The 20,071-nt window shown below is 45.7% G+C and overlaps 1 protein-coding gene across 2 annotated transcripts in view; it reads right to left on the reverse strand.

Annotated features, from left to right (window-relative positions):
- The window catches only part of MYO7B (myosin VIIB), an 85,957-nt gene that overhangs the window by 19,584 nt on the left and 46,302 nt on the right, over positions 1-20,071 (reverse strand). For both annotated transcript variants that reach the window (XM_025435919.3, XM_049097219.1), the window contains exons 17-26: positions 19,766-19,918; positions 18,995-19,093; positions 17,771-17,865; positions 11,251-11,335; positions 9,548-9,766; positions 8,270-8,440; positions 7,283-7,492; positions 6,982-7,149; positions 3,685-3,762; positions 3,403-3,530 (exon numbers count right to left, since the gene is read on the reverse strand). In XM_025435919.3, the coding sequence (XP_025291704.1) occupies positions 3,403-3,530; positions 3,685-3,762; positions 6,982-7,149; positions 7,283-7,492; positions 8,270-8,440; positions 9,548-9,766; positions 11,251-11,335; positions 17,771-17,865; positions 18,995-19,093; positions 19,766-19,918 (1,406 nt within the window). The remainder of the gene's footprint in view (positions 1-3,402; positions 3,531-3,684; positions 3,763-6,981; positions 7,150-7,282; positions 7,493-8,269; positions 8,441-9,547; positions 9,767-11,250; positions 11,336-17,770; positions 17,866-18,994; positions 19,094-19,765; positions 19,919-20,071) is intronic.

The following is a 20,071-nucleotide window of genomic DNA, read 5'->3' on the forward strand; positions in this document are numbered from 1 at the left end:
GGGACCTCTGCAGCAGCCCTCTCCTGGCCTCTACCCCCAGGTTCTATCCTTCCATGTGATTGCCAGGGAGACCTTTCTGGAATTCAAATATAACCATAGTCTTCTCTTTCTTAAAACTTCTCCTTACTACTCCTAGAATTGAATTCAATCTCCATGCCCCAGTTGTGACAAACCACTTAAAATTCCAGACCCTCAGGCTGTTTCAGGACTCTGTGATCCTGTTTACCTTCTCCCTCTGTCTGGTGAACACCCTTCCTCCTTCCAACTCCACCCAGCGAGGGCATTATGACTAGTCCTTGGTGCTCTCACTGGACTCCAATCTTAGCACAAGCAGTTATTGTGGGTGTTTGGCTTCTCCCATGCTCCCCACTAAAGAGTGAGCTCCCAGAGGACAGGGACACTGTTGCCCTCATATCTGCATCCCCAGACTTCAGGCTAAGGCCTGGCCCTGAGCAGGTACTTAATAAATACTCATTGCCATTTGCAACAACATGGGTGGAGCTGGAGAGTACTATGCTAAAGGAAATAAGTTAGTCAAAGACAAATACTGTATCATGTCACTTACATGTGGAATTTAAGAAACAAAACAGATGAACGGAGGGGGAAGAAAAAGAGGCAAACCAGAAAACAGACCCTTAACTATAGAGAACAAATGGAATGTTGCTAGAGGGGAGGTGGGTGGGGTGATGGGCTAGATGGGTGATGGATATTAAGGAGAGCACTTGTGATGAGCACCAGGTGTTGTATGTAAGTGATGAATCACTAAACTCTACATCTGAAATTAATATTACACTGCATGTTAATTAACTGAAATTTAAATAAAAACTTGCAAAAACTCATTTATTTAATGCACGGCTGGATGTGGAGGGGACATTTGCTTTGTTTTAGAATCTAAGATCCCAGAGCCAAGGATAGATGATAATACTCAACATTCTAAAGATATATATTCTTGTAGAATTTATTAAAAGATGGCAGAACCAGTCTAGCTACTGTGCCATCTCCTTCATAAAAGAAGATGAAAACTTTGAAAGGGGATTCCTGGAAGGGCCTTCATAAGAGTAGAGAGATCTTTGGCCCATCTCTACTCCCTCCAAGTGATGGGGAGCTAGAGGGAAGCCCCCACTTAGCCCCCAGCTGGAGCTGGAGCCAAAGGAAAACTGTTAATAGAGATGGGGCTGTCTGCCAGAGTAGAGATCCATTTCACTCCTATCTCTGGTATGCTGAACTCCAGAAGCCCATTGGCCTACCCCAGGGTACTGGAATGGGGTACAATGACAGAGTTCTTAAGAGTGCTTGACTTATGTATGCCCCAGAGACACAAGTTAGGGGCCTCTATGAACAAGAGACCAGCATCTGCTTCTTCCTGGAGAATTCTAAGCTACCTCAGATGGGAGAAAGAATGGACAGGAGCCGGGAGTTGCACTTGGTGGGCAAGCATGGACAAGCTTCTTGTTGACTAAGATGATACCACAAAAGAAGCTGGGACTCAGGCATCTTGATAGGATCCCACACAAGCAGGCACCCCATCATTCCAGAAGATTCCAGTGCTAAGAGGCTGTGATATGTTCAATTAGGGGCTAGATTTGAGAACCACCTATGTTCAATTAGGGGCTAGATTTGAGAACAAGTCTCAATGGATCACTGAGAGTGTCAGCCCCAGCTAGGACAGCACTGTGTGGAAGTGCCTCTAGAGGTACTTGGAGAACCCATAGCGCATCTCATTTGGACACAATTTATACATGCCTGCCATATTAGAGCATATGGTGGCCAGGGAGGATTAACCATGAGAGAACTACCAACAGAACTAAGTTAGAAGAGTTGCTGGGTTGGAGTCATACAGGTAGCTAAACCCTATAGCCTTATTTACTTGAACAACCAGAGGACATAGTTTGGGTACCCAAACCCAGCAGTTGAAAGTGAGAAGGGAAATCCCAGAATGAAGATAACCAGAGAGAGACACCTGGGTGGCTCAGTGGTTGAGCATCTGCGTTTGGCTCAGGGTGTGATCCTGGAGTCCCGAGATTGAGTCCCACATTGGGCTTCCTGCATGGAGCCTGTTTCTCTCTCTGCCTATGTCTCTGCCTCTTTCTCTGTGTCTCCCATGAACAAATAAATAAAATCTTTAAACAAACAAACAAACGAAAAAGAAGATAACCAGGGAAGAAGAGTTCTCAATTTTGCATATAAAATCTTCCTAAGTCTCTGGCTGGCCCCTGATCAACACATGTGTGGGGCAGACTCCAGGAATCCCAGCAAAGGCTAAAATAACTGACCATGGATTCCATTTGCTGCTCACTACAGGAAGTCAGAGTTTGAATCTAGCCAAGTTAATGACCTGCCAAAACAAAAGTCAACACTCTTTGAAAGAATATAACAGATTCCAGAGTCTTTAAACATGTCATCCTCAGTGTCTAGGATGCAACCCAAAAGTAATATATTTATAAGGAAGCAACAGTCTAGTACTAGACATGTGAGGAAACAGAAAAACATGACCATTCTCCAGGGGAAAGGCAGTCAATGGGATCTGACCCCAAGATGACTCAGATACTGGATTTAGCAGAAAAGATGTTAAAACTATCATCACTGCTGAAGGGACACTATGCTCATAGTGAATAGGAAATCTTGGCAGAGAAATAGAAACTATAAAAAGAACCAAGTATAAACTCTAGAATTAAAAAATATAACTTCTGAAAGTTAAAAACAAAAACAAAAACAAACTGTTACGTGGGTATAACAGCAGACTGGCACAGACAAGAGAAAGATCAGTTAATCTGAAGATGGATCAATAGCAATTATCCAGTCAAAAGAACAGAGAGGAAAGAAAAAAAAGAGGAACAGACTTGTAGAGACCTAAGAAATGATATCAAAGGGTCTTACATATGTTTAATTAGAATTCAAAGGGAGGGAGAGAGAGAATGAAATAGAAAAAAATCTTTGAAAAATTAATGGGCAAAATTTCCCAAATTTGGTAAAAAATAATAACCCAAAATATATGAGCCTCTAAATATAGTAGTCTGTCTCTGAAAGCAGTATACAGATTTCTTAAAATTTATATGAAAAGATAATTCCTGTAGAGCAATACATACGTAATATAAAAGAGGAAGTTGCTTACTTACAGGACCCTGCATTAAAGTCTATTATAAAATTTATCATTACCCCATGATAAATATATTCCCCCAAACTCACTTTTACCCCTGGGTTTTAACACAGAACAAGTAGAGAACTCTTAATGGTTATAATATCTACTGTACTCAGACCCAGGCTGTGGGCACCAGGACAGGGAGCAGGGAGAGGACAGGGTGTCTTAGGGAGCAGGCAGAGGAGAAGGCTATGGCCATGGGCTGAGAGCCAGTTAGGGGGTCCGATGTTCTAGGTGGGGCTAAGGTGGGAATGGGGACTGACCTGAGGTTAGGCCGCAGGATAGCATAGCCCACAATGAAGTGTACCTTCTCCAGGTTGGACATGGGTCGGTCTGAGATGGGGCCATCAGGCTCAAATGCCTCCTCTCCAATATTCAGCTGGCTGGTTACCTTGAAACACAAAGGAGGTGGTCAGGACAGCTGTGATTCTCCTCATTTGCAGAGGAGGAAACCAGGCGCAAGGAGGGAAGCAAAAGCTTGGGCTCCCGTGGCAGGCCAATAGCAGGGCTGGAAGCAGACTAAGGCCCCCTTACCCTAGGCTCACCTGGCTTGTGATCTTGGAGGACCGCTTTAGCTTCATGGAGGAGATGTCCTTGCTCCCTCTGTCTCTGCGGCTGGACTTCTGTGGATGGAGACAGTTCCTGAGGGAAGGCGTGCCAGGCCAGCTGCTGCTCCAGAGGCTGCTGCTGACCCGACAGCCACCTAGGCAGAGCCAGTGTCCACCTCTCCCAGCCATTTCCTGGCCTGATTTACAATGCTGAGTGCAACCCTGCATCTCGGCTGAGCTTTGCAACACTCACAGATGCACATCCTCCTCCTCACTTCTGGGTCAGGAAACAGAGGCAAGGGGAGGTGAGAGAACCACTCACATAACCAGCCCTCAGGGAGGCCTCAGGACCATTCTGATTCCAAAGCCTGTACCTCTTGCCAGTAAAGTCCTTCAGGGTAGGGCCGGGTCTGGGCCCAGGACAACCCTGGGCCATGGTCATTCTCAGTGAAAATTTCATGGATGATTTGGAATACTTTCTGCCCACTGCAAGATGGGAGCTCTGCCAGAGGATCAGAAGAATCTAGGCTTCCAGGCCTGGGCTGGGTGGGGTGGGGCTTGTCTCCAGCTATTAGGATGGGTTAGTCTCCTTAGGCAGGAGTCCCACCTTGTCCTAAGGGTATCATGAGAAGTTGCTGCCAAAATTAGAGCTCAATGTGAGTTTGGGCTTGGGTTTGGATCAGTGGGGTTGGGGGTTGGGGTCAAACCGGTTTGCCACACAGGGATGGAATGCAAAACACACTAGCTGGCAGGCGAGGGTGAGCAAGGTCGGCTAGGCTCATTGCTCCTGTGGGAGGCACACAGCAGGTGCTTAATAAATGTACATACGAAGAAAAACTTGAGTTGTCACTTCTGGGAAGCCAGTCCTGCTTCTCCCTGTGCTCACCCTCCAGAGGTGCAGAGTGGCCAGACCACCATCCAGGGTCCCTTCCCTGAGTGGCCCCCAGTGATCAGTGCCCCCATGGCATTCCCACCCACCATGGTATGTGACTTAGGAGACTAGGCATTGCTGCTTCCTCTCTTAGCTCACTTCGTCTGAGGAAGTCATATGCTGAGGAAGCATAGATGCTTCTAGAGATCCGGGGTCAGGGCTTAACTTGGACAACTTCCCACGTTAGTCCTGCACCAGGTCTGGCCAAGGGATCTCAAGCTGCAGGCCCCTTGGATTTCTATGCAGTTAGTTTGCACACAGGACCCTGCAGGTGTCTAAGTGGAGTCCCAGATACTGGATGTATGGGGTGGTGTGCTGTGATTTATAGTAAGAAATATATATGTATATTTGGTCTTCATCCCAATTCCTGGCGGAGAGGTCTGGAAACCCTTGGAATTTCCTGCAACAAAGGTGTCTTTTGTTATACTAATGAGGTGACTTTGAGAACTGCCTGAGGATTGTCAGTGGGACCCACCCCATGATTGGGGGATTGGAACTTTCAATCCCCTCCCTCCCACCTCCAGGGAGTAGAGAGGGGCTGGAGATTGAGTTGGATCACCAAGGGCCAAAGATCTATTCTTCTAAGTAATGAAGCCTCACTAAAAACCCAAAGGAGGGGGATCCCTGGGTGGCTCAGCGGTTCAGTGCCTGCCTTTAGCCTAGGGGCATGATCCTGGGGTCCTGGGATTGAGTCCCATATTGGGCTCCGGGCATGGAGCCTGCTCTTCCCTCTGCCTGTGTCTCTGCCTCTCTCTCTCTCTCTCTTATGAATAAATAAATTAACAAAAATCTTTAAAAACCCGAAGGACATTAGAAACTAGAAACAGTAGAAAAAAATACCCACTATTTGCCTCAATGTGGAGGGACCTGGAGGACATTATGCTGAGTGAAATAAGTCAATCGGAAAAGGACAAACATATGGTCTCATTCATTTGGGGAATATAAAAATTAGTGAAAGGGAATAAAGGGAAAGGAGAGAAAATGAGTGAAAATATCAGTGAGGGTGACAAAACATGAGAGACTCCTAACTCTGGGAAACGAACAAGGGATAGTGGAAGGGGAGGTGGAAGGGGGGGTGGGGGTGACTGGGTGACGGGCACTGAGGGGGCACTTGGTGGGATGAGCACTGGGTGTTATGCTATGTTGGCAAATTGAACTCCAAAAAAAAAAAAAAAAAAAACACACAAACCCAAAGGACAGAGTTTGGAGAGCTTTGGGAAATTTGGGGAGAATGGCACCCTGGGAAAAGGCACGCAAGCTCCACTGTCCTTTCCCCAAACCTTGCTCAATGCATCTTTTCCGTCTGGCTGTTCTTGGGTTGCATCCTTTTATAATAAACTGGTCATCTAGCAAAGTGTTTCTCTGAGTATATCTGTTTTCCCCAAGGTATTTGGGCCAAGATTTGAAAACTCAGGAAATTTAGACACATATGTTTGGGTACCTGTTTTTAAATAAACCAAATATTTCCTTATTTAAAAAAAGTGTTCCCTGACTTCTGTGAGTTGCTCTAGCAAATTAGTCAAATCCAAGTAGGGGGTCACAGGAACCCCTGATTTGTAGCCTGTTGGTCAGAAGCACAGATGACGGCTTGGACTTGTGACTGGTGTCTAAAGTGGGGGGTGGTCTCATAGGACTGAACCCTTACTCTGGGATCTGACACTGCCCCCAGGTAGACACTGTCACAGTTGAGAGGCATGGGAGCACACCCAGCTGGTGTTGGAGAATTGCTTAGGGTGGGGAAAACCCCCACCCATTGGCAATAGTGTCCAATTATAGGTTGTCCTGGGGCTCCTCCTGCTGGACGGTCCCAGTGTGGAATTCCTTTGAACTATTCTTGGTTAGTTCCATTAAGATTACATCATGGAATTGAGGCCTTAGGAAGGACTTCGGACCCAAAGTAGATATGAATAAACCTTCCATCAGAGGGCAGGCCAGACCACAGGTCAAGAACTTGGTCCTTGAATTCAGTAGAATGGTTAGAAGCCCAGCTCTGGGCACTTCACTTCTCGATTTCTTGCCATATAATGAGTAAATTTAATAATCCCTTCTTCATAGGATTGGCTCCCCTAGAAATTAGCCGGCGAGGAATAACCGGCGCTCGGCACGCTGTCTGCCAGCCGCAACACCAATTGCCATGTTCACGTTCTGTGCATTTGAATTGTGTTCAAGTCACGCCGAAGACCCAGAGCCTAGGAGACTTTCCAGTACTGACTGCGTGGCCCAGAGCCCCCGGGGGACGCCTGGCTCTCGGATTCCTGGGCTCAAGCCAGAGGCTCCGCGGCTGACCCTCACCCCAGTCTTGTCACCCTTTTGGTCCGGAGGCCCCCCGGGCGCTGCCCCCTCCGCCGCCCCCCGGCACGCACCTGTGTGGACCCGCAGTGCGGTGGGGACCGGGTGCCGCCCTCCCTGCCCAGGCTGTCACGGATCTGCCGCGTCACGGAGCCGCCGGGCGGGCCATTCCTGGCAAAAAGCACTGGCTCTGGAAGGTCACCCATGAATCTCAGAATGATGTTCCACACGGCCAGGGCGGCCTGCGGAGACGGAGACGGAGACGGGGGCTCAGCTGGACCAGGGCTAGCAGTCCCTTCCCTTCCTCAGTCCCTCTGAACCCGGGCGGGGGGGGAGGGGGGGTCCAGCCACAAGAATCGGAGGACCCCGGGGTACCGAGCAGTCAGCATCTTCCTCATGGTAGAGCAGTGGGTATCGGAGGGGCCGCCGGATGTGCGTGTGGCTGGCCGATTTCTGGAAGTAGGTGGCAGCAAACTTGGGGAAGGTGTACTCGGCCAGCCCGTCCACATCGTCCTCAGACTCCTCCACCAGGGGGACCGTGTCCAGGTCAACCTCGGGCAGCTTCTGGCTCTTCGCTTCCAGGTCCTGGGTGCCAGTGAGAGGGAGGGTCAGGGTCAGCTAGCTGGCAGGGTGTGCATCTCTGGGGGCCAGGGAGCCCCAAGACAGGTCTGTCTGGGTGCAGTATGGAGCACGCCCCCCTCTGTCTGAGACCTCTTCCACCACCTCACACCCTCCATGGGCCCTGGTGGGCTGCTCCTCCTGCAGAACTGGTCTCAGCTGCCCCGACTACACAGCCTGGTGTGCGTGCTTGTGTGTGTGTATACATGCTTAGGGGAATGGCATAAGCACTTGGGGGTGGGGGTGCCTAGATCACTGGGTCTCGGGGCCCAGAGTGAGAGCCCTAGGGACTGGCTCCCCTCCTGCCCCTGCTCCTGCCCTCCTGTCCTGCCTTCCTCTCCCTGCACCCCCACCTCCCACAGTGCTCATTAGTTCTTCGGTTCATCAGCCCCCACATCACATTCTGCAGAGCAGCGGCTGCAGAGTGCTCTGTGAGAGGGGGTCAAGTACAGGGTGGGAAATGCTGCCTGGTTGGAAGCCCCAAAGCATTTGTATGTTAAAGGTTCTAGCAAGTCTCATAAGTCATAAACCTGCTTAACTTGAGAGGATTTGGCCACAGAAACTCACACTCCCCTTTTCTTTGTTTGCTCACCCAGGACTGCAGCACACACTTGACCACCCATTCTGCCAGCCTCCACCCTACCCCAGCCTAGCCTTGGCTTCTCGGGGAGCCTCCAGGCTGACTGAGTGGGGACCTCCCATCCCCTGCCAGACGAGACCCCTCAATAACAGGGCCCATCTTACCTCAAAGCGCCATGGAGCCTGGCCCTCCTGCCCACCAATCATGGAAGGGAGGAAGCCAAACACTTGCTCCACCATCTCCGTGTCAGTGATGGTATCGTAGATTGACTTACGCTTCCTGGTGGGGAGAATACTTTGGCTCTTCTGCCCTTCAGCTGGGATGACCAGAGGCCCCTGTGCACATACCCCATGGAGGAAAGGTTACCACAGGCCCAGTGGAGGCAAGCACCTCACAGAACCCAGCTAAACCTCCCCCCGATGTCATTTGTTCAAATCAATAAGATTTCTTCTAAAATCCTAGAATAGCTAGTGTGACTAGGGATCAAGCACCCTGGGCTTTTCATTTCCCACGGAGAATCAAAGATTCAGAGAAGGGAGGCTGCCTGTGTGTCCTCACTGTGACATGATCCCTGAGCTACTGCCTCAAGCCCCAGGGGCTCCCAGAACCTAGCTGCCCACCTGGCCCCTTTACTTAAAGCACAGCAAAGCTCCACCAGGATGGGCCCCTGGGCCATGCTAACTAGCGCACAGGTGAGGCTGATCTGTGGCCCGTCTGGGGCTACTTGGGAGCAGAGGCATGTCTGTGGGTCTATTGTCTTACTTGCCCTGGCCACTGTACTAGTAATGGGCTCAGCAGACCCAATTTTTCATCTCTAGAGCAGGCTCAGACTTCATCCTAGCCTTTTCCTTATCACAGTTGCCAAATGAGTGAGTTCTGAAGAAAGAGGTTGAGTCTTGGGTGCCCCCTGTAGGAAAGGGGATCACAAGGGTGAAATTTCAAAATGCAGGGATGTACACCCTGCACCGCTCCCCTGCTCCCTGCCCATCAGCCTCTCTTGCCCAGAGACTCAAAGGCTTCTCTTGGAATTTCCCTGCCCCAGAAGTGTCGTGCCATGGCCCACTCACAGGGGCCCTTCGTCTCCTCCACAGAGCTGTGGTCTCCCATAGCTCATCTGGCCCTGATTTCCTCCATCGTTCAGGGATGGACCAGTCCTGCCAAGTGTCCCCAAGACTAAGAGAAGGGGATCAAGAAGCTCAATTTCCAGGTTCCAGGTATAAGACCATTCTGGTGACATGATGCGTCTTCTATGTTACATCCTCCATGCTCCTGGGGGCGACCTAGGTGTCCCAGAGCATATAAGGACATGTTGCAGTAATAACTTTGGACACAGAGGGGATGGGAGTATCTGGTGAGAGCTCTATGTTGCTGCTCACCCCTCCTGTCTGCCTTCCTGCTATGGGCCCCAGTCAGCCCTCACTGCTGAGGAGGGCTACACCTACATTGGCTTTCTGCTGCTGGAAGTTCCGCCGCGCAGCCATGCCCCTGGCATGTGCCTGTATGACCACCACTGCCCTTCTCTTGGCCTGGACTTGCTGGCGCACAAGGTAGCCCCTGCAGAGTGCCTGCAGCTGGACCATCCTCTGCCGCATGGTCTGGTACTGCTTTGCTAGCCACTGGCTCCGGGCAATGGCCTGCAGGCGCTCAAAACCCAAGAGGATCTGTGGAGGCAAAAGGGACAGACACTCAAAAGGAAGCCTGGGCCCAGCAAGGCAAAGAGCATAGAGAAGGCCTTCCCAAACGGACAGAGAGAAAGAGAGGCAAGTCATACACCCCAGGAGACCTTGCAAATTAGCTTTGCAGTGAATCTACTTTTTGGCAAAGAGATAGTGCTAAAATGTTATGCATCTACAAGCATGAGCATGTTAAGTGAGTTATTACTTGCAAAGCGCTTAGAACAGTCCTTGGCATGCAAGTAAGTGCTAAATAAGTATTATTAAATGGCATAATCAATAAAGTGGCCAGATTAGAGAATTGGTTTGGATGTCACATGGGTGATGGGATTCCAGAGGCCTTGCTTGTCACACCTAAAGCCCAGTCCAGGTAAACCATCAGAAGCTAGTGCACCTGTGTGGAGGCCTGTGGCTTGCTTCATGAAGCTAATTTCTGGGATCTTTAAAATAAAGAGGAAATAATAAATCCACTTCTATGCTGCAAACATGCTTTGGTGCACAGCGATTCCTGAGCCCCTGGATGAGTCTTGGCTTCTCAATGACCAATCCAATGGGTGCCGGGTGTGTGGGGTCATGTTTCATCTTACAAGCCTAGAGGTTATATAGATCTGCATTCAAACCCCAGCTCTACTGCTTACTAGTTGTGTGCTCCTGGGAAAATTATTTAATCTCTCAATACCTCAGCTTCTTGACATGTGGGGTTGGTTTAATAATAAATAAAATGATGCATGCAAAGCAAGGCTTCTAAGTAGCCTTTCCATCCATGTCAGCTGCCATTACATCCTTGTGAGCACAGCACATAGACAAATTTCAAAATGCAAAGATGTGCATCTTGTTTCTGCTCCCCTGTTCCCTGCCTTTCAGCCTCTCCTGTCCAGACTCTCAAAGGCTCCTCTTGCCTCCAAAGCATCATTCCACAGCCCAGTAACCAGAGGCCTTCACTCTCCTCCACAGAACTGTAGCCTTTCAGAGCTCATCTGGTCCTGGTTTCCTGAGCCTGGTTTCCTGGCCCTGGTTTGCATGTTCCCACCACAGTCACATCCATTACAAAGGAAAGCAGTCAAGTGAGGCCCAATAGGGTGTGGTTAAGTTTGTTCTAGTTCATTCATTGAATATACACTCATTAACAGTGCCTGTGGTTAAGAAAAAAATTAGAAAGCAGAGCTTGAAACAGAGATTAATCCATCAACCCACTTTGTTGCTTGCAAATTGAGAAGCCAATCATTATGTGATTTCAGAGCAGGACATCTCATCCTAGCTCTAGAGACGTCCAAACTTCTGCAAGAGATCACTCTGAAGCCCACAGACCATGTCACCTTAGATGATGCTAAACAGAGAGTATGTAGAATGCTGAGGGCTGGTCATTTGAGGCCTGTTATAGTGAGTTAGTGATCTGATCCTTCCTGCCTGAGTTCTCATATTCACATGAACAAGTTTTCAGTTGGAGTAGTCTCCCTAGTGAGTCCTCTCACCTGCTTGAAGTTCCGCTTGTTGTAGTAGCCTCTCCACCTGGCCTGGAGGGTCACAGCGGCCCGCCTCTGTCTCAAGAACTCCTTCCTAGAAGAGGAAATGCAAGTCTGAATGTGTAACAACCTTAGACATTTCAAAGTCTTGGGGAGGGGGGATGATTTGAAGGGAAGAGGGATAATGAAGTGTTGGGGAAAATGAATACATACATTATTTCTTTCCCAGAAGGCTTTATAAGCCAAAGACACACATGTTAAGAACTTAAATCTACTGCCAACTACACAAATCTGTGAATTAGGACAGTCCAATTTTTAGAGCAATCAGATAATTTTTCCTCACTCCTTCCAAAGATCTATGAAGGGATAAAGCTCATTTCCAACTTTTTACTCTTTGTCAGGTTTTTCCTGATCCTCTGACCAGTAGCCCAGGTGTCTTCTGGGAACCAGGTCAGAAATCCTAGGACCAGGGTGCCTCTCTGGAGGCAGGTCAAGGCAGGAGGGCAGCCCCTGAAGTTCCACCAGACTGCTCCCCTCTGCATGGTGGAAAGTGGCCTAAATACAGAGGGGTAACCTAAAACATGGCTCCTGGTGAAGTGAGCTTGGTGCATATAGATGTACATTTATCTCACACTTACCTGAGTTTCCTTATCATTTCTAATAATTTTTCAGGATTTTTTTTTTAGGTTTAGGACAGTAGATCTCAACCATATTAAAAATGATCTGGGGAAGGCACCTGGGTAGCTCAGTGGTTAAGCATCTGCCTTTGGCTCAGGTAGTGATCCTGGGTCCTGGGATAGAGTCCTGCACCAGGCTCCCCACAGGGAGTCTGCTTTTCCTTCTGCCTGTATCTCTACCTCTCTCATGAATAAATAAATAATAAAATATTTAAAAAAAATGATCTGGAGAACGTCAATATTTATTGATGTCCAGGTCCTACCCAGTCTGATTAAGGATTAAGTCAGAATCTTGGCTAATGGGTCTGGAGAATATCTATCTATCTATCTATCTATCTATCTATCTATCTATCTAATATTTTGTGGTATATGTATACACACATAGTATAAATATCTCCCCAGTTGATTCTAATACAAGGCTGAAGTAAGTAATTATCTAAAATAGAGATAATCTGTTTCCTTTCTAATACTTATACCAGTGGTTCTTATATGGGGGTGATTCTCCCCACTCCCCAATTTGGCAATGTCTAGAGACATTTTGGGTTACTATGACTATGGGATGGGGGAGGAGGGTGCTACTGGTATGTTATGAGTAGAGGCCAGGGATGCTACTAAACATCCCATAAAGCCCAGGACAGCTCCTCACAACAAAGATTTATCTAATCCAAAATGTTAACAGAGGTGAAGTTGAGAAACTCTAGTTTCTATCTTTTCTTTAATATTTGTATCTAATTTTATTGTCCAGAAGAACAAGAACACTATCAATTATCATTGATGATCACTTCTGGGAAGATATAGTAGGCATACTTTTCCCCATTATTCCTGCTAACTACAACTAAAAACCTTGTACATTTATATAAAACAAATATAAGAAGACTCTGAAATGTGGAGAGAAGGCAGGCCAGTTAGAGATCTCAGATCCAAGGAGTAACGGTGGTAACTCCTCTGGCTTTTCTTTTTACCTCATATTCCCCAGACTAGAAGCTAAATAATGAGAAAAAACAAGCAACATGTGCCAACACTGACAGAAATGTTAGCCATTATGAAAATGCTTCAATGAACAATTATAAACACCCTTGAAACAAATGACAAAACACAAAGTCTCACTAAGGAAGTAAAAGACATAAAGTAGAACAAAATGGAGTGGAAAAATACAATAACTAAAAAACAAAAACAAAAACAAAACCTCCATGGATGGGCTTGGCAACAGAGGGAAAGAAGAGAGTAAAGAGTCAATGAGCTTGAAGACAGAACAGTAGAAATCACCCAGTCCGAAAAGCAGAGAGAAAAGAGACCAAAACAAAGTGAACAGAGTTTCAGACCAGTGGGACTATATCTATTTTTGTTGTTGTTGTTGTTATTGGAGTCTTAGAAAGAAAGGGAAAAAAGGCAGTGCTGAAAAAGCATTACAAGGAATAATGGCTGAAAGCTTATAAATGTAGCAAAAGATATAAACATAGAGAGTCAGGATACTGAGCAAACTTCAAACAGGATAGAGTCAACTAAATCATATCAAGATACATCATGGTCAAACTTCTGAAAACTGAAGGCAAAAAAATCTTGAAAGTAACAAGATAGAAACCACACATTTCTTATCAGACACCATGAAGCCCAGGAGCAAGTGGCACAATTATTTTCCAAGGATTGAGAGAAAAGAGCTGTTATACCAGAATTTACGTTAGTGAAAATATCTTTCAGAAACAAAGAAGAAACCAAGACATCATCAGATGAAGGAAAACTAAAAGCACTAAGAGGATTGCCAGTAAACCTATCCTAAAAAAATGACTAAAGGAAGTTCTTCAAAGAAAAAGGAAATGTTAAAAGAAACCTTGGAATGTCAGGAAGAAAAAAAGAAATAGTAAGCAACAATATAGGCAAATACAATAGGCTTTCCTCTCCTTTTGAGTTTTCTAAATTATTTTTGATGATTAAAGCAAAATTTGTAACACTGTCTGATGTGATTCTAGATGTGTGTAAAGGAAACATTTAAGGAAAATTATATTACAAATGGGAGAAGGTAAATGGACATAAAGGGAGATAAAGTTTCTATGCTTCTCAAAGTGGTAAAATGATGTCACTGGTAGACTGTCATAATTTGTGTATATTTCATGTAATAATAGAGCAACCACTAAAAAAAAGCTATTAAAAGAAATACACTCTCAAACACTCTAAATAAATAAAAATGGAATTTAAAAAATATTTAGGTAATCCACAGTAAGGCAGGAAAAAGAAAACAGAGAACAAACAGAAACAAAAACTAAAATAGCAAACTCAAGGTCTAACATATAAATAATTACATTAAGTATAAAAAGCATAGCTACATCAACTGAAAGACAGAGATTGGCTTAATAGATTTAAAAGCATGACTGTCTATGGGAAACTCAGTTGAAATACATGTTGAAAGTAAAAGACTGAAAGATATATGTCATACAAATAGTAACCAAAATAAAACAAGACTGGCTGTATTATTCTCAGATAAAGTAGACTTCAGAGCAAAGAAAATAACCAGATACAAAGGGGGATATTACATGATGATAAGACGATAAATCTACTAAGAAGACATAGCAGTCCTAAATGTGTATGTACCAAACAACACAACTGAAAAATATATGAAGCAAAAAATGATAGAACTAAAATGAAAAATGGGAAAATACACAATTATAGTTGGAGACTTCAACACTCCCTCCTCAATAATTGGTAGAACAACCAGGCAACAAATTAGCAAGAATATAAAATTCAATATCACTATCAAAAAATAAGATCTAATTGACACTTTTAGAACATTCCACCAAACAGCAGAATATATATCCTTTTCAAAGACCTTTAGAACATATAATAAAACAGTCCATATCCTGGGCCATAAGGGAAATATCAGCACGTTAAAAAATTTAACTCAGAGTATGTCTCTGACCACAATGGAATCAAAGTAGAAATCAAGAACAGTATGATAACAGGACAATCTCCAAACACTAAGAAACTTGACAACATACTTCTATTTTTTTTTTTGACAACATACTTCTAAATAACACATGGACCAAAGAGAAAGTCTCAGAGGAAACTTTTTTGAAAGTGAACTGAATAAAAATGAAAGAACACTATATCAAAATGTATGAGACACAGCTAAAGTGTGCTGAGGAGATTTGTAGCATTTTACACTAGAATAGAAGAAAAGGTTTAAATTCCATTGTCTAAGTTCCCACCTTAATAATCTAGAAAAATAAGAGTAAAATACACTCAAAACTGGAAGAGGAAAAGAAATAATAGAAAGAGCAGAAATCACTGTAATTGAAAACAGGAAGAAAGAAAAGCAACAGATGAAATCAGAAGATGGTTCTTTGAGAAGGTCAATAAAATAGACAAACCTCTAGCAAAACAGACAAAGAAAAGAGAAATACACAAATTGTCAATATCAGGAATGAAACGGGGTATCATCATAGCTTCTGCAGACATCAAAATGATAATAATAGAATACTATGAATAACCATATACATATAAATTTGACAACTTAGATGAAATGGACCTCAATACTTAAAAAAGCACTAATTACCACAACTCTCTCAAGAAGAAATGTATACTTTAGATTGTCTTTTAACTATTAAGGAATTTTTAAAAAAGATTTTACTTATTTATTCATGAGAGACACAGAGAGGTAGAGATACAGGCAGAGGGAGAAACAGGCTCCATGCAGGAAGCCCGATGTAGGACTCGATCCCGGGACTCCGGGATCAAGCCCTGAGCCAAAGGCAGACGTTCAACCACTGAGCCACCCAGGTGTCCCAAATATTAAGGAATTTATAATTAAGAACTCTCCATAAAGAAGTCTCCAGGCCAACATGGTGTTGTTAATGGAGAATTCTAGCAACATTTAAAGAAGAATTCACATCAGTTCTACACAATCTCTTCTGGAAAATAAAAGAGGAGGAAACATTTCCTAATTCATTTTATGAAGGTAATGTTACTCTGATACCAAAACCAGATAAAGATATTACAAATGAAGAAAAATAAAACTATAGGTGTCATAAATATAGATGCAAAAATTCATGACAAAATATTACCAAATAGCATTCAGCAATATATAAAAAGAACTATGCACTATGACTAAGTAGGACTTACTCCAGGCATGCAAAGCTGGTTCAAGATTCAGAAATTGATCAATATAATCCACCATATTAAAAGGCTAATCAAGAAAAAAAATCACATGATCTTATCAGCTGATGCAAAAAAATTTTTTTTTGACAAAATTCAACACCCGTTTCTGAGAAAAACTCCCAGAAAACTATGAGTATAGGAAATGTCCTCAACTTGATAAAGAACATCTACAAAAAACCTACAGCTAACATTATACTGATTGGTTAAAGACTGAGTGCTTTCCTCTGAGATATGAAACAAAGCAAAGATATCTGCTCTTACCAATCTTATAGTACTGGAAGTTCTGGCCAGTGCAATAAAGCAAGAAAAGTAAATAAATGACATAAAGATTGGAAAGGAGGAAATAAGACTGTCCCTTTTGCAGATGTGATTGTCTACATAGAAAATTTCAAGAAATCCATAAAAAGTAAGTGGCTTCAGTAAAGTGGCATGAAACAAAGTCAGCACAAACAAATCAATAATATTTTTAGACTAGCCATGAACACATCAATGCCAAAATTAAAAATACAGTACCATTTATAATTTCTCAAAGAAATGCCCCCAATTTAGGTGTAAATCTAACAAAACATGTTCAGAACATGTATAACAAAACTGTAAAACATTGGTGAAGGACATCAAAGAAGATCTAAATAAACAGAATTCATGGATTAGAAAACTTAAGATAGTAGAGATGTCAATTCTCCTCAAATTATGTATAACATAATTATTACCAAAATCCCAGCAAGAATATTTTGTAGATATGGATAAGGTCTTTCCTTAGAAAGGCAAAGGGCCCAGACAGCTAAAAACAATTTTGAAAAAGAAAAAGGTGGGAGGACTCAGTCTACACAAGTCTAAGACTTATATAACTACAGGGAATAAGAGAGTGTGGCAAGGGAACAGACACATAGATCAATGGAACAGAATAGAGAATGCAGAAACAAACCCCCAAATATGCCCACCTGATTTCGACACAGGTGCAAAATCAATTAATTGAAAGAAGGATGGACTTTTCAATGAATGATGCTGTGGCAACATCCACTGGGGAAAATATTTAAAAAGAACTGTAGCCTAAGTCTCACATGCTATACAAGATTTAGCTCAAAATGAAAATGGACCTAAATGTAAACTGTAAAACTACAGAGCCTTCTAGAAAAAAAGATTGGAGAAAACTTTCAGGCAGAGATCTTAGATGTGACACTAAAAGCATGCTCCATGAAAGGAAATTTGATGAACTGGATTCACTCAAAACTAAAAATTTTGCTCTGCAAAGACCCACTTAAGAGGACTTAAAGAAAAACTAGGGGCACCTGGGTGGTTCAGTCAGTTAAGTGTCTGCCTTCAGCTCAGGTCATGATTTCAGGATCCTTGGATAGAGCCCCACATCAGGCTCTTTGCTCTGTAGGGAGTCTGCTTCTCTCTCACACTCTCCCTCTGTACTCTCTCTCTCTTTCTCTCAAATAAATAAATAAATAAATAAATAAATAAATAAATAAATAAGAAAACCTACAGACTGGGAGAAGATATTTGCAAACCATACATCCAACAAAGGTCTAGGGTCTAGAATATATAAATAACTCTCACAACTCAACGAAGAATCCGATCAGAAACAGGGTAAACGACACAGACAGATGTTTCACCAAAGAGGATATATACATGTGGCAGATAAGCCCATGAATAGATGTAAGTATGTGGGCTGAGAGGGGTTTGGGCCAGGCCAGCACCTGTATTTGTAGCCTCGCAGTACTCTTTGGATGTTGATTGCTGCCTTGTCCAGGGTCTGGGTCCTCTGTACCTCAAGTAGAGTGTCCTGGTTATCCTGGAACAGAAGACATCCGGTATGTAGCTGCCTCTACTCATCTCCACACCCTACCTGGGGCCAGGGCTCTGTCTCCAGAAACATCTTTCAGACTTTTCCCATATGTGTTCCCAGGAGGCAAGCAGGGGAAGGGGCCTTCAAATTGATCCTGATGTGGCTCAGAGACAGGAGCTGCAACAATACCCCAGTTCCCAATCGAAGAACTTCCCATTTTAGTTCTCTCTTCTTGTTAATTCAATGTGGCAAATTTCATTTCCACTCTGGAGAACCCAAGGAGCGGGCAAAAAGTTTCCCCGAAGCTGTTTTATTTCCCACAATTCATGTGAAATGTCACCCAACTTGTATTATAGACTCATGCTTGTTTCAATAGAAATATGTTTCTTCCAGCCTTTAAGTAGGATTCAAAGTGAGTTGATGAGCCCTATTTGCCCCTGAGCTATGACTTTCTCTGGCCTGCCTTTGTGCTTCACCTGGATCGCTGTTCCCTTGGGCTTGCCATCCTAGTCCCATCCTAGTCCCTACCATCCTTGTAGAACACAAAGCAGCTTGGTGCTTTGGCAAGTGATAAGGAGAGGCAAAGGCTTGGTGCCCTCTCCTACCTCCATCAGCCTCCCATCAAGCAGATGCTGAGCCTCTTCATGTGCCCAGGTGGGCACTGTGGACACAGAAATACACTCGGCCTCTGATGGTGGCCTCAAGGAGCAGCCAGGAATGGGGAGAAGTGGAGGGATGGGCACTCTATTCCTCCCCTCCTTGGCCACCTGATTTCAGACTGTAGCTACCGGCACTGAGGAGGAGGACTATTCTCAGGGATAGTGGAAGCCTACCCTGAGCTGCTTCTTGCTTCTGCCTGGTGGCTCGGAGCAGCTCCTCCTTATCCTCAGGTCTTATCTTAGATTCCCCACTCTGAGAAGCCTCCTGGACTTCTGCAGGCTGGGCTGAGCCCTCCCCACATTCCTCCTGCCTCCCTTCCCCCCAGCATGGCTTTCTACAACAGGGGGCCTCAGAGTGGGGGCCATACCTGAGCAGGCTCCCATGACATTAGCTCTGGGTGGGTGAGGGGAAGCCACCTGGTGGGCATGGGACCAGCCCCAAGGAGGAAATTCAGGCAGCATGTTTGGGGGCTCACCTTCAGGAAAATTTTGGTCTTTCCCACTTTCCATTCTTTGTCCGTCCCCAGCTGCATTTCAGCAATGCGCAGGGTCATCTGGCGAGCCTTGTCTCGAAGCTGCCAAGGAGAAAACAGGAGTGGCTGGGTGGAGTTGGAGCAGCACCCCTTCCCCCAGGTGGGAAGCAGAGGGTCCCTTTCCAGTGCTTTCTGGGATTCAAGTCCTCCTCCTCCTCTGGGTTTCACAGTCAGTGTTGCTCAGCCAGCACACAGGCTCCAGCACTTCCAAACAAGGACTGGGCCCAGGGAGCACCCAGGACCTAGAACCTCGGGGCCACGACGCTGCATGGGCCTGGAGCCTCAGTGTGGCTGTCGGGTACTTGGACAGCCCAAAGTTTAGGATGGTTAAGTGTGATCAGGAGGGAAGGACCTCCTGCCCCAAATAGCGATCAGCCACACAGCATCTCTCCAGCACCTGCCACAGAAGTCTGTGCTTTCAACCGCAGACACCTCCTAGAACCGACGTACAACCACCAGCCTCGTCCAGGGAGTGTGACCCGGTGCGAACCACCCCTTCCCTCACTGCCAGGGCACCCGGGGAGGCACCCGGGGAGGAGCGGGAGGAAGGGAGGAACGAGGGTCATCTCGAAGCTTGGAGTCCACTCCCTGGAGGGCAGCTAGGGGGGCCCGGGGAACTGGGAGTTGGGGCGCCTGGAGGAGGCAGAGGCTCGGGGGGTGACCACTGCCGCTTCCTAGGGTCCCAGGGTCCTAGGGCCGGTGTGCAACAGGCACCTGCAGGCGAACGGCGCTGGGCAGCAGCACGCCGAACCTCTGCGCGAACTCCTGGAACGTGTACCGGATGGGGAAGCCGGACCTGCGGATGTGCACGGTCTCCATCATCCCCGAGTAACGCAGCTGCCGGAGGCACAGGTCGCGGTCGAAGAGCTGCGGGCAGACGGGAGCCGGGCGCTTCCTGAGCCGCCGCGCGGTGGGCGCTCGGCCTCCTGCACCTGCCCGCGCAGCACAGCTCAACGGGGCTGGCCGAACCTCTCTTTGGAAGAGAGGCATTTGGCCCGAAGTCCCTGAAAAGCCCCAAAA

Source organism: Canis lupus, chromosome 19, assembly GCF_003254725.2.
Source record: "Canis lupus dingo isolate Sandy chromosome 19, ASM325472v2, whole genome shotgun sequence".
NCBI lineage: Eukaryota > Metazoa > Chordata > Mammalia > Carnivora > Canidae > Canis > Canis lupus.